Source organism: Sminthopsis crassicaudata, chromosome 2 (assembly GCF_048593235.1).
Source record: "Sminthopsis crassicaudata isolate SCR6 chromosome 2, ASM4859323v1, whole genome shotgun sequence".
Taxonomy (NCBI): Eukaryota; Metazoa; Chordata; class Mammalia; order Dasyuromorphia; family Dasyuridae; genus Sminthopsis; species Sminthopsis crassicaudata.
Genome location: NC_133618.1, coordinates 600,103,987 through 600,118,691, shown reverse-complemented (window position 1 = coordinate 600,118,691; position 14,705 = coordinate 600,103,987). Strand labels below are relative to the sequence as shown.

The following is a 14,705-nucleotide window of genomic DNA, read 5'->3' as shown; positions in this document are numbered from 1 at the left end:
ACATGAACAAGTTTTAGAGACAAAAGTCCCAGATAGGAACAAGGTGTTAGCTTTGCTTGCAATGTGTGAGGGACATAGCACAATTCACAATGAAGAACAAATTCCCGCACTCAGGCACAGAATTGGATTTGAAAGGACTCCTAGCAGCAACCCAGGGCAGCTCATGATCAGAGGAAGCTGACTAAGCACACCTGCCTAGTGGTTGTGCACTCTTTCCTTGAAGAATTCCAAGAAGGTAAAGGAAAGGTGATCCATTCTAAGGAAGGTCAACAAACTCTGTGTGTGATACCTTTGGGGCTCACGAAAGTTGACCAGTATTAGCGACCTAATCAACACCATCCACGGTGTCACTGCTGTATCCAAAAAAGCATATAATAGCCAACATTAAGTCAATAAGAATCAATGAGAAGTCAAGAACAAAGACCTTAGGGGCCAGAATAAAAAAATAAAAAAAACATGAGAACCTGTATTTGAGTCTCAGATCTTTGTCACTTTTGTGCTACATGATCTTTGACAAATCCCTTAATTTTTCTCAACCTCAGGCTGTTCATCTTTAATAAACTCAAGAGGGGAACTATAATTCCAGCTCTCTCCTTCCTTGACTCTCTCATCAAGAAAAACTGCCACCCATGGCGTGTATTTCTGTATATCTGAGTGATTGGAACATTACTGCGCTTGAAAGTTGTCCCATTAGGGAAAAGGACCATGATGGACTCCTTCAATTGCTTTGAGAAAAAGGCATTGAATTCACAATATTTAGAGAAAACCTGGCATCTAAGATTTCTTTTAAATTTTCTGGAAAATACAGAGAGGGATGAGTGACAAGATGAGAGAATAATACATTTAGTGCTAGAATTCATATTCAAAGTTGTCCACTTCTGGTCTCTTCCCTTTACTTATAAGGAAACTGATACTCTGAATGGTTAAGTAAGTGGCAAAAGTCAAAGACAGACAGGCAAATTTTTTACTGCAATTCTCTGACACTAAAATTATTCATTTTTTTCCCCAGAATGTTCCTTTTCCTCAACAAACACTACTTCCAAGTGTTATCAGCATCACTGGAGGAAAGAATAGTGAGTTACTCTTGGAAAAACTGAGTTCTCTCCATAGTGCCAGCAATCCCTGATGCCCTGTACTCCCCAACCCTATGAAAATTGAGGACATTTCTGGGCAAGAAGAAGCTCTGAACAATCTCAGGACAAGGAGAATCTCAGCCAGCAAGAATTTGTTCCCCCTGACAAAATCCTTTCCAGAAAAGAGGGAGCAGTTGCTTCCCAGAGAGGTAATACCTGAGCAGATGACACCGGCATCCTCACTGTGCTGACAGTTGTGGATGAGCCACCCATTATGGGGACAGTTCCACAGGTAGGACTCAGACCCAGAGCACCGCAAGTCATCCAGGGTGATTCTTCCAGTGCCCTGACCAAATCGGGCATTTCCCGGAGCTGACACAGCAAAGCCACAGCCCAGCTGCCTGCACACAACACTGGCATCATTCAAATCCCAGCTATCATCACAGACGGTGCCCCAGGATCCCTGGTAGAGCACTTCAACTCTGCCTTGACATCTGTCTCCTCCATTCACCAGCCTCAAGGACAGTCCAGAATCTGATGCAAAGAAAGAAGCAAAAGCATTGCCTTTTCAGTGGTCTTCTTCAGATGCAAAATCCTTCTTTGGATGCTCAGAGATTTTCCAAAATTCCCAAAACTGTTCAGATGGCTGATGGGGGACACCTGCTGTAGTCATGTCCTCAGGCCAGAATAGGTCAATGAGAAGGGCACCAGGAAGGTAAGAAGGATCCCACTCTTAGCAAGTATTGCACTCTTTGTGGGAGCCAGGAATGCAGTATATCCTCCTGGTTAAAGGACCAAGAGCCAATGGATAATAACTCTTAACACTTCTTATTTTTCCTAGTATTAGACATCTGGGGAGCTAGATTTGATTCTTCTTTCTAATATATTTGAGATCTGATCTGTCCACATTGCATTAAGTGACCACCCCATTTTCTTCATCACTGATGCTGAACTGATTTTTCTGTGTGGCCAGATCTTTTTGGTCACCTCAAATCGATTCATGGATATGAACAAAAGGTTAAACAAACCCTATCTGCTGAGACTACAAAAGTGTCATTTGAGGAGGGAGAATGAAGGGAAGAAAGGAAAAGAAGAATAAAGCAGTCCCCAGCTATGTGACCCAGGGCAAGTCACTTAACCACAATTACATCAGAAAAAAAAGACAAAAAAAGATAAAAGATAAAGAAGAATGAAATGGAAAGTAAAGGACAGAGCAAGGTAAAGAAGGAAGGAGAGAGGAAAGCAAAGAATGAACTATGTAAAAACACAATATTGAGGCTAAGGAAGAAAAAATAGAAGAAAATCAAGGGAAAAGGCATATGGAAAGACTGTTTAACTTCTACAAAATGATGGGAAGAGTTTCAGTAAATATTAACTCTGAAAGTTGCTTTCAACCAGCCTATTTCTCACACACACCTAAAAAAAATCTTGTTTTGGCCCTCACATCAAGAATAAGCCCTGAGTTCTGTTTCAGACCCAAAGGCAACTACCTTTCTCTAAAAATGAGGAATATTTGGAAAGTGAGAGAGTTTCTGAGGATTCCTTGTGCCACACACAATTTGTAGAGGCAATGTCATAATTAAGGTAGTTAAAACTCAATTATATAATGACACGTTTTGAAACAAAGAAGGGGGGCTAAGATTGAGGAACTGAAAAAAGGGTGATCAGTACATAGGTGAATAGTCAATTTCTGGACTCCAAAACTGCAAGGTGATGAATCAGAGGGTTTCTTGGTATCATTGGGACACCATGAAATAATATTGCATTCAAAAATCCATCTGTCTGCTCTGGATACAATAAAAAAAGATTATTTCAAGACAGATGGTCCACCACAGGACTCATTTCTTTTTCTTTCTTTCTTTCTCTCTCTTTTTTTTTGATGATAAAACAAGAGTTTTGAGATCCTGAGGTTTACAGAAGTGACATTCAAAAGAAATATCTCTGCAGAGATAGATTCTTATACAGGAAATGTTTCTAATATGAGAAGATTTCATATTATGAAGATTCGGAATATATAAGCAGCTGCTCCTTGAAGGGGATTCTATCAGATAGCTATGTGGGAATAGTCCAGACCTAGCTGTCTTGCATGCAATGTACTCCCTCTTCATATTCTCTCAGTCTTTTAGAATGGCTGACTTCCACGATGGTTTGCTTAGATACCACATCCCTTCAACCTTAATCCTCTTTACCTTCACTGATCTTGTTTTATGTTTGTCTTGATACATAATGCAACATCCGGGTAAACGTCATATTTAGGGGGACAAGAAAGTTTTATTTTTTGTATATGAATCTGCACTGTTTAGTATGTAAGTTAAATATCTGGCACACTTCCCAAAAGCATGTGCAATAAATTGAATTGCTATGTGATGATGTTCACATACTTACATCAACTCTTCTCTGTCTAAGTTCTCTAGATATTCACAAAATGGAGTGACATGATGGGAAACATTACCTGTTCCATAGGTTGTTTGGTGAAATGTTACAGTAGTAGGCGGGGGTGTTGGTCCTAGAAGTAAAAAGTTCCAGGTCAGTCACATCTCAGGAGCAGAAGTTATTCTCTCATATTAGCTGCACATTTTCGTATTAGCCACTACAAATACTGGCATGGGTTGTATTTCGTTATGGAGTCACTTAGACAACATCAAGCTGTCCCATTCTGTGGGTTTCTTTGTTTTTAAAATAAGAGGCCTAGAACGATTGGAAATAAATTGCAATTGAAGACATTTCTTAAACATATCTAATATTATACAAGATTCAGTAATATGTTCTTAGGAAATGGAAAAGAGGATAAAGTAAAGAAAAGCAACATAAAGGGGAAAGGAGAAATAAATGTTAGAGGGGAAGGGAAGACAAGCAAAGGAAAGGGTACCATGACAAGGGAAGGAAGGAAAAGGAGATAGAAAGGAAGGGATAGAAAAAGAAGGGAATGGAAAGCTAGACAAAGCAAACCAAACTAAAGCAATCAAAAAGAATCTAACATTGCAAACATGAGTGATAAGAAATTGTGAAAAGTCAGTAGGAACCAGAATGGTTAATCAATTATGTCAAGATCATAAGTTGAAAAATAAAAAGGTAGAATAATGCAATGTTTAAAAAGAAAAGGCTAAAAGAGGAGGGAGAAGAGGAAAGTAAAAAGATCAGAAGTGAAACTGGACTGAGGAGAGGAGATAATAGAAGATGACAAAAGGGAAAAGAAATACAGGCTTGGATTAAAACTTCAAGGGATAGTTTAATCATGATTCATATAATTCATTAGAAGAGACAAGTTAGGTATTACCTGAAAATTTTTTTAAAGTATAAGCATGATTATTATTTATATGAAACTTTTATTTGTAGTATTTGTAAAACTAAATGAATCAAAATAAAAAATTAGTAATTTGAAATAATTCGAGCCAAATTTCCATTTGAAATTAAAATTTAAAATTTTACCTTTACAAAACAGGAAAAAAGCTGGTACTTAGCTCAGAACCCAGGAAGGATCAGTCAGATGAAAGAAATATATTGGGGACAGAACTAAAATTATGTTTCTTAACACAGTGTCTGCTCACCTTTCACATATCACTACAAAGGGCAAAAGCATCATTTCCTATCCTGAGGTTTTCCCAAATAGAAACATAAGGAATTGAATAAGGAAGAACCCCAGACTTACCAGCAGTGGGTGTTCTTGGGGTACTGGCGGCTACAAGAGAAAGAGGATAGAATCAGACATGAACAAGTTTTAGAGACAAAAGTCCCAGATAGGAACAAGGTGTTAGCTTTGCTTGCAATGTGTGAGGGACATAGCACAATTCACAATGAAGAACAAATTCCCGCACTCAGGCACAGAATTGGATTTGAAAGGACTCCTAGCAGCAACCCAGGGCAGCTCATGATCAGAGGAAGCTGACTAAGCACACCTGCCTGGTGGTTGTGCACTCTTTCCTTGAAGAATTCCAAGAAGATAAAGGAAAGCTGATCCATTCTAAGGAAGGTCAACAAACTCTGTGTGTGATACCTTTGGGGCTCACGAAAGTTGACCAGTATTAGCGACCTTATCAACACCATCAACAGTGTCACTGCTGTATGCTAACAATCATGTAATAGCCAACATTAAGTCAATAAGAATCAATGAGAAGTCAAGAACAAAGACCTTAGGGGCCAGAATAAAAAAATAATAAAAAACATGAGAACCTGTATTTGAGTCTCAGATCTTTGTCACTTTTGTGCTACATGATCTTTGACAAATCCCTTAACTTTTCTCAACCTCAGGCTGTTCATCTTTAATAAACTCAAGAGGGGAACTATAATTCCAACTCTCTCCTTCCTTGACTCTGTCATCAAGAAAAACTGCCACCCATGGGGTGTATTTCTGTATATCTAAGTGATTGGAACATTACTGCCCTTGAAAGTTGTCCCATTAGGGAAAAGGACCATGATGGACTCCTTCAATTGCTTTGAGAAAAAGGCATTGAATTCACAATATTTAGAGAAAACCTGGCATCTATGATTTCTTTTAAATTTTCTGGAAAATACAGAGAGGGATGAGTGACAAGATGAGAGAATAATACATTTAGTGCTAGAAGTCATATTCAAAGTTGTCCACTTCTGGTCTCTTCCCTTTACTTATAAGGAAACTGATACTCTGAATGGTTAAGTAAGTGGCAAAAGTCAAAGACAGACAGGCAAATTTTTTACTGCAATTCTCTGACACTAAAATTATTCATTTTTTCCCCCAGAATGTTCCTTTTCCTCAACAAACACTACTTCCAAGTGTTATCAGCATCACTGGAGGAAAGAATAGTGAGTTACTCTTGGAAAAACTGAGTTCTCTCCATAGTGCCAGCAGTCCCTGATGCCCTGTACTTCCCAACACTGTGAAAATTGAGGACATTTCTGGGCAAGAAGAAGCTCTGAACAATCTCAGGACAAGGAGAATCTCAGCCAGCAAGAATTTGTTCCCCCTGACAAGATCCTTTCCAGAAAAGAGGGAGCAGTTGCTTCCCAGAGAGGTAATACCTGAGCAGATGACACCGGCATCCTCAGTGTGCTTACAGTTGTGGATGAGCCACCCATTGTGGGGACAGTTCCACAGGTAGGACTCAGACCCAGAGCACCGCAAGTCGTCCAGGGTGATTCTTCCAGTGCCCTGACCAAATCGGGCATTTCCGGGAGCTGACACAGCAAAGCCACAGCCCAGCTGCCTGCACACGACACTGGCATCATTCAAATCCCAGCTATCATCACAGACGGTGCCCCAGGATCCCTGGTAGAGCACTTCAACTCTGCCTTGACATCTGTCTCCTCCATTCACCAGCCTCAAGGACAGTCCAGAATCTGATGCAAAGAAAGAAGCAAAAGCATTGCCTTTTCAGTGGTCTTCTTCAGGTGCAAAGTCGTTGTCTGCTCAGAGATTTTCCCAAATTCCCAAAACTGTTCAGATGGCTGATGGGGGACACCTGCTGTAGTCATGTCCTCAGGCCAGAATAGGTCAATGAGAAGGGCACCAGGAAGGTAAGAAGGATCCCACTCTTAGCAAGTATTGCACTCTTTGTGGGAGCCAGGAATGCAGTATATTCTCCTGGTTAAAGGACCAAGAGCCAATGGATAATAACTCTTAACACTTCTTATTTTTCCTAGTATTAGACATCTGGGGAGCTAGATTTGATTCTTCTTTCTAATATATTTGAGATCTGATCTGTCCACATTGCATTAAGTGACCACCCCATTTTCTTCATCACTGATGCTGAACTGATTTTTCTGTGTGGCCAGATCTTTTTGGTCACCTCAAATCGATTCACGGATATGAACGAAAGGTTAAACAAACCTTATCTGCTGAGACTACAAAAGTGTCATTTGAGGAGGGAGAATGAAGGGAAGAAAGGAAAAGAAGAATAAAACAGTCCCCAGCTATGTGACCCAGGGCAAGTCACTTAACCACAATTACATCAGAAAAAAAAGACAAAAAAAGATAAAAGATAAAGAAGAAGAATGAAATGGAAAGTAAAGGATAGAGCAAGGTAAAGAAGGAAGGAGAGAGGAAAGCAAAGAATGAACTATGTAAAAACACAATATTGAGGGTAAGGAAGAAAAAATAGAAGAAAATCAAGGGAAAAGGCATATGGAAAGACTGTTTAACTTCTACAAAATGATGGGAAGAGTTTCAGTAAATATTAACTCTGAAAGTTGCTTTCAACCAGCCTATTTCTCACACACACCTAAAAAAATCTTGTTTTGGCCCTCACATCAAGAATAAGCCCTGAGTTCTGTTTCAGACCCAAAGGCAACTACCTTTCTCTAAAAATGAGGAATATTTGGAAAGTAAGAGAGTTTCTGAGGATTCCTTGTGCCACACACAATTTGTAGAGGCAATGTCATAATTAAGGTAGTTAAAACTCAATCATATAATGACACGTTTTGAAACAAAGAAGGGGGCTAAGATTGAGGAACTGAAAAAAGGGTGATCAGTACATAGGTGAATAGTCAATTTCTGGACTCCAAAACTGCAAGGTGATGAATCAGAGGGTTTCTTGGTATCATTGGGACACCATGAAATAATATTGCATTCAAAAATCCATCTGTCTGCTCTGGATACAATAAAAAAAGATTATTTCAGGACAGATGGTCCACCACAGGACTCATTTCTTTTTCTTTCTTTCTTTCTCTCTCTTTTTTTTTTGATGATAAAACAAGAGTTTTGAGATCCTGAGGTTTACAGAAGTGACATTCAAAAGAAATATCTCTGCAGAGATAGATTCATATACAGGAAATGTTTCTAATATGAGAAGATTTCATATTATGAAGATTCGGAATATATAAGCAGCTGCTCCTTGAAGGGGATTCTATCAGATAGCTATGTGGGAATAGTCCAGACCTAGCTGTCTTGGTTACAATGTATACCCTCTTCATATTCTCTCAGTCTTTTAGAATGGCTGACTTCCACGATGGTTTGCTTAGATACCACATCCCTTCAGCCTTAATCCTCTTTGCCTTCACTGATCTTGTTTTATGTTTGTCTTGATACATAATGCAACATCCGGGTAAACGTCATATTTAGGGGGACAAGAAAGTTTTATTTTTTGTATATGAATCTGCACTGTTTAGTATGTAAGTTAAATATCTGGCACACTTCCCAAAAGCATGTGCAATAAATTGAATTGCTATGTGATGATGTTCACATACTTACATCAACTCTTCTCTGTCTAAGTTCTCTAGATATTCACAAAATGGAGTGACATGATGGGAAACATTACCTGTTCCATAGGTTGTTTGGTGAAATGTTACAGTAGTAGGCGGGGGTGTTGGTCCTAGAAGTAAAAAGTTCCAGGTCAGTCACATCTCAGGAGCAGAAGTTATTCTCTCATATTAACTGCACATTTTCGTATTAGCCACTACCAATACTGGCATGGGTTGTATTTCGTTATGGAGTCACTTAGACAACATCAAGCTGTCCCATTCTGTGGGTTTCTTTGTTTTTAAAATAAGAGGCCTAGAACGATTGGAAATAAATTGCAATTGGAGACATTTCTTAAACATATCTAATATTATACAAGATTCAGTAATATGTTCTTAGGAAATGGAAAAGAGGATAAAGTAAAGAAAAGCAACATAAAGGGGAAAGGAGAAATAAATGTTAGAGGGTAAGGGAAGACAAGCAAAGGAAAGGGTACCATGACAAGGGAAGGAAGGAAAAGGAGATAGAAAGGAAGGGATAGAAAAAGAAGGGAATGGAAAGCTAGACAAAGCAAACCAAACTAAAGCAATCAAAAAGAATCTAACATTGCAAACATGAGTGATAAGAAATTGTGAAAAGTCAGTAGGAACCAGAATGGTTAATCAATTATGTCAAGATCATAAGTTGAAAAATAAAAAGGTAGAATAATGCAATGTTTAAAAAGAAAAGGCTAAAAGAGGAGGGAGAAGAGGAAAGTAAAAAGATCAGAAGTGAAACTGGACTGAGGAGAGGAGATAATAGAAGATGACAAAAGGGAAAAGAAATACAGGCTTGGATAGAAAACTTCAAGGGATCGTTTAATCATGATTCATATAATTCATTAGAAGAGACAAGTTAGGTATTACCTGAAAATTTTTTTAAAGTATAAGCATGATTATTATTTATATGAAACTTTTATTTGTAGTATTTGTAAAACTAAATGAATCAAAATAAAAAATTAGTAATTTGAAATAATTCGAGCCAAATTTCTATTTGAAGTTAAAATTTAAAAATTTACCTTGACAAAACAGGAAAAAAAGTGGTACTTACTTCAGATCCCAGGAAGGATCAGTCACATGAAAGAAATATATTGGGGACAGAACTAAAATTAAGTTCCTTAACACAGTGTCTGCTCACCTTTCACATATCACTACAAAGGGCAAAAGCACCATTTCCTATCAAGGGGTTTTCCCAAATAGAAACATAAGGAATTGAATAAAGAAGAACCCCAGACTTACCAGCAGTGGGTGTTCTTGGGGTACTGGCGGCTACAAGAGAAAGAGGATAGAATCAGACATGAACAAGTTTTAGAGACAAAAGTCCCAGATAGGAACAAGGTGTTAGCTTTGCTTGCAATGTGTGAGGGACATAGCACAAATAAAAATGATGAACAAATTCCCGCACTCAGGCACAGAATTGGATTTGAAAGGACTCCTAGCAGGAACACAGAGCAGCTCATGATCAGAGAAAGCTGACTAAGCACACCTGCCTAGTGGTTGTGCACTCTTCCAAGAGGGTAAAGGAAAGCTGATCCATTCTAAGGAAGGTCAACAAACTCTGTGTTGTGATACATTTGGTGCTCACGAAAGTTGGCCAGTGTTAGTGACCTAATCAACACCATCAATGGTGTGACTGCTGTATTCAAAAAAGCATATAGTAGCCAACATTAAGTCAATAAGAATCAATGAGAAGGCAAGAACAAAGACCTTAGGGGCCAGAATAGAAAAATAAAAAAAACATGAGAACCTGTATTTGAGTCTCAGATCTTTGTCACTTTTGTGCTACATGATCTTTGACAAATCCCTTAACTTTTCTCAACCTCAGGCTGTTCATCTTTAATAAACTCAAGAGGGGAACTATGATTCCAGCTTTCTGCCTTCCTTCAAGGAAAACTGCCACCTATGGCGTGTATTTCTGTACATCTGAGTGATTGGAACATTACTGAGCTTGAAAATTGTCCCATTATGAAAAAGGACCATGACGGACTGCTTCAACTGCTTTGAGAAAAAGGCATGGGATGCACAATCTTTAGAGAAAGCCTGGCATCTATGATTTCTTTTAAATTTTCTGGAAAATACAGAGAGGGATGAGTGACAAGAGAAGAGAATAATAAATTTAGTGCTAGAAATCATAGTCTAAGTTATCCACTTCTGGTCTCTTCCTTTTACTTATAAGGGAACGGGTACTCTGAATGATTAAGCAAGTGGCAAAAGTCAAAGACAGACAGGCAAAATTTTACTGCTATTCTCTGACACTAAAATTATTCATTTTTTTCCCCAGAATGCTCCTTTTCCTCAACAAACACTACTTCCAAGTGTTATCAGCATCACTGGAGGAAAGAATAGTGAGTTGCTCTTGGAAAAACTAACTGAGTTCCCTCCATAGTGCCAGCAGTCCCTGATGCCCTGTACTCCCCAACCCTGTGAAAATTGTGGACATTTCTGGGCAAGAAGAAGCTCTGAACAATCTCAGGACAAGGAGAATCTCAGCCAGAAAGAAATTGTTCCCCCTGACAAGATGCTTTCCAGAAAAGAGGGAGCAGTTGCTTCCCAGAGAGGTAATACCTGAGCAGATGACACCGGCATCCTCAGTGTGCTGACAGTTGTGGATGAGCCACCCATTGTGGGGACAGTTCCACAGGTAGGACTCGGACCCAGAGCACCGCAAGTCATCCAGGGTGATTCTTCCAGTGCCCTGACCAAATCGGGCATTTCCGGGAGCTGACACAGCAAAGCCACAGCCCAGCTGCCTGCACACAACACTCGCGTCATTCAAATCCCAGCTATCATCACAGACGGTGCCCCAGGATCCCTGGTAGAGCACTTCAACCCTGCCTTGACATCTGTCTCCTCCATTCACCAGCCTCAAGGACAGTCCAGAATCTGATGCAAAGAAAGAAGCAAAAGCATTGCCTTTTCAATGGTCTTCTTCAGATGCAAAATCCTTCTTTGGATGCTCAGAGATTTTCCCAAATTCCCAAAACTGTTCAGATGGCTGATGGGGGAAACCTGCTGTAGTCATGTCCTCAGGCCAGAATAGGTCAATGAGAAGGGCACCAGGAAGGTAAGAAGGATCCCACTCTTAGCAAGTATTGCACTCTTTGTGGGAGCCAGGAATGCAGTATATCCTCCTGGTTAAAGGACCAAGAGCCAATGGATAATAACTCTTAACACGTCTTATTTTTCCTAGACATCTGGGGAGCTGGATTTGATTCTTCTTTCTAAGATCTTTGAGATCTGATCTGTCCACATTGCATTAAGTGACCACCCCATTTTCTCCATCACCGATGCTGAACTGATTTTTCTGTGTGGCCAGATCTTTTTGGTCACCTCAAATCAATTCACAGACATGACTGAAAGTTTAAAAAAGCCCTATCTGCTGAGGCTACAAAAGTGTTATTTGAGGAGGGAGAATGCAGGGAAGAAAGAAAAAGAAGAATGAAACAGTCCACAGCTATGGCACCCAGGGCAAGCCACTTAACAACAATTACATCAGAAGAAAAAAGACAAAAAAAGATAAAAGAAAAAAGAAAAAGAAGAAGAATGGAATGGAAAGTAAAGGACAGAGCAAGGTAAAGAAGGAAGGAGAGAGGAAAGCAAAGAATAAACTATGTAAATAAACAATAATGAGGGTAAGGAAGAAAAAAATTGAAGAAAACCAGGGGAAAAAGCATAAGGAAAGACTGTTTAACTTCTACAAAATGATGGGAAGAGTTTCAGTAGATAAATATTTAACTCTGAAAGTTGCTTTCAACCAGCCTATTTCTCACACACACCTTTAAAAAAAATCTTGTTTTGGCCCTCACATCAAGAATAAGCCCTGAGTTCTGTTTCAGACCCGAAGGCAACTACCTTTCTCTAAAAATGAGGAATATTTGGAAAGTGAGAGAGTTTCTGAGGATTCCTTGTGCCACACACAATTTGTAGAGGCAATGTCATAATTACGGTAGTTAAAACTCAATCATATAGTGACACATTTTGAAACAAAGAAGAGGGGCTAAGATTGAGGAACTGAAAAAAGGGTGATCAGTACATAGGTGAATAGCCAATTTCTGGACTCCAAAACTTCAAGGTGGTGAATCAGAGCGTTTCTTGGTATCATTGGGACACCATGAAATAATATTGCATTCAAAAATCCATCTGTCTGCTCTGGATACAATAAAAAAAGATTATTTCAAGACAGATGGTCCACCACAGGACTCATTTCTTTTTCTTTCTTTCTTTCTCTCTCTCTCTCTCTTTTTTTGATGATAAAACAAGAGTTTTGAGATCCTGATGTTTAAAAAAGTGACATTCAAAAGAATTATCTCTGCAGAGATAGATTCATATACAGGAAATGTTTCTAATATGAGAAGATTTCACATTATGAAGACTCAGGATATACAAGCAGATAGCTCCCAGGGAGCGTCCAGACTTATCTCTCTTGCATGCAATATACTCGCTCTTCATATTCTCTCAGTCTTTTAGAATGGTTGACTTCCAGGATGATTTGCTCAGATACCACCTTGTTGTGACATCTTCCCACATCCCTTGAGCCTTAATCCTCTTTGCCTTCACTGAACTTGTTTTATGTTTGTCTTCATACATAATGCAGTGTCCCGGTAAATTTCATATTTAGGGGGACAAGAAAGTTTTCTTTTTTATATATGAATCTGCACTGTCTAGTAGGTATGTTGAACATCTGTTGAACTTCCCCAAAGCATGTGCAATAAATTGAGTTGCTATGTGATGATGTTCACATACTTACATCAACCTTTTTCTATCTAAGTTCTCTAGATATTCACAAAAGGGAGTGACATGGTGGGAAACATTACCTGTTCCATAGGTTGTTTGGTGAAATGTTGCAGTAGTAGGCGAGGGTGTTGGTTCTAGAAGTAAAAAGTTCCAGGTCAGACTCATCTCAGGATCAGAAGTTATTCTCTCATATTAACTGCACATTTTCATATTAGCTATGACCAATAGTGGCATAGGTTGTATTTCTGTATGTAGTCACTTAGACAACATCAAGCTGTCACATTCTGTGTCTTTCTTTGTTTTTAAAATAAAAAGCGAGAACGATTGGAAATAAATTGCAATTGGAGACATTTCTTAAACAAATCTAATATTATACAAGATTCAGTAATATGTTCTTAGGAATTGGAAAGGAGGATAAAGTAAAGAAAAGCAACAAAAAGGGGAAAGGAAAAATAAATGTTAGAGGGGAAGCGAAGACAAGCAAAGGAAGGGGCACCATGACAGGGAAAGAAAGGAAAAGGAGATAGAAGGGAAGGGATAGAAAAAGAAGGGAATGGGAAGCTAGACAAAGCAAAGCAAACTAAAGCAATCAAAAAGAATCTAACATTGCAAACATGAGTGAGAAGAAATTGTGAAGAGTCAGTAGGAACCGGAATGGTTAATCAATTATGTCAAGATCATAACTTGAAAAATAAAAAGGTAGAATAATGCAATGTTTAAAAAGAAAAGGCTACAAGAGGAAGAGGAAGATAAAAAGATCAGAAGTGAAACTGGAGTGAGGAGAGGAGATAATAGAAGATGACAAAAGGGAAAAGAAATACAGGCTTGGATAGAAAACTTCAAGGGATCGTTTAATCATGATTCTTATAATTCATTAGAAGAGACAAGTTAGGTATTACCTGAAAATATTTTTAAAGTATAAGCATGATTATTATTTATATGAAACTTTTATTTATAGTATTTGTAAAACTAAATGAATCAAAATAAAAAATTAGTAATTTGAAATAATTCGAGCCAAATTTCCATTTGAAATTAAAATTTAAAATTTTACCTTGACAAAACAGGAAAAAAGCTGGTACTTACCTCAGAACCCAGGAAGGATCAGTCAGATGAAAGAAGTATATTGGGGACAGAACTAAAATTAAGTTTCTTAACACAGTGTCTGCTCACCTTTCACATATCACTACAAAGGGCAAAAGCACCATTTCCCATCTTGGAGTTTTCCCAAAGAGAAACATAAGGAATTGAATAAAGAAGAACCCCAGACTTACCAGCAGTGGGTGTTCTTGGGGTACTGGCGGCTACAAGAGAAAGAGGATAGAATCAGACATGAACAAGTTTTAGAGACAAAAGTCCCAGATAGGAACAAGGTGTTAGCTTTGCTTGCAATGTGTGAGGGACATAGCACAATTCACAATGAAGAACAAATTCCCACACTCAGGCACAGAATTGGATTTGAAAGGACTCCTAGCAGCAACCCAGGGCAGCTCATGATCAGAGGAAGCTGACTAAGCACACCTGCCTGGTGGTTGTGCACTCTTCCAAGAGGGTAAAGGAAAGCTTATCCATTCTAAGGAAGGTCAACAAACTCTGTGTTGTGATAACTTTGGGGCTCACGAAAGTTGACCAGTATTAGCGACCTAATCAACACCATCCACGGTATCACTGCTGTATCCTTACAAGCATGTAATAGCCAACATTAAGTCAATA

General features: G+C 38.8%; 1 protein-coding gene across 13 annotated transcripts in view; it reads right to left on the bottom strand.

The window, feature by feature from the left end:
- LOC141553065 (scavenger receptor cysteine-rich domain-containing protein DMBT1-like) overlaps nucleotides 1–14,705 on the bottom strand; it is a 64,710-nt gene that overhangs the window by 20,421 nt on the left and 29,584 nt on the right. For 12 of the 13 annotated variants that reach the window (XM_074284953.1, XM_074284952.1, XM_074284945.1 and 9 more), the window contains 9 exons: nucleotides 14,267–14,296; nucleotides 13,076–13,129; nucleotides 10,827–11,144; nucleotides 9,501–9,530; nucleotides 8,303–8,356; nucleotides 6,069–6,386; nucleotides 4,723–4,752; nucleotides 3,526–3,579; nucleotides 1,290–1,607 (listed from right to left, as the gene is read on the bottom strand). In XM_074284953.1, coding sequence (XP_074141054.1) covers nucleotides 1,290–1,607; nucleotides 3,526–3,579; nucleotides 4,723–4,752; nucleotides 6,069–6,386; nucleotides 8,303–8,356; nucleotides 9,501–9,530; nucleotides 10,827–11,144; nucleotides 13,076–13,129; nucleotides 14,267–14,296 — 1,206 coding nt within the window. The remainder of the gene's footprint in view (nucleotides 1–1,289; nucleotides 1,608–3,525; nucleotides 3,580–4,722; nucleotides 4,753–6,068; nucleotides 6,387–8,302; nucleotides 8,357–9,500; nucleotides 9,531–10,826; nucleotides 11,145–13,075; nucleotides 13,130–14,266; nucleotides 14,297–14,705) is intronic. The other variant, XM_074284946.1, reaches the window with a different exon arrangement.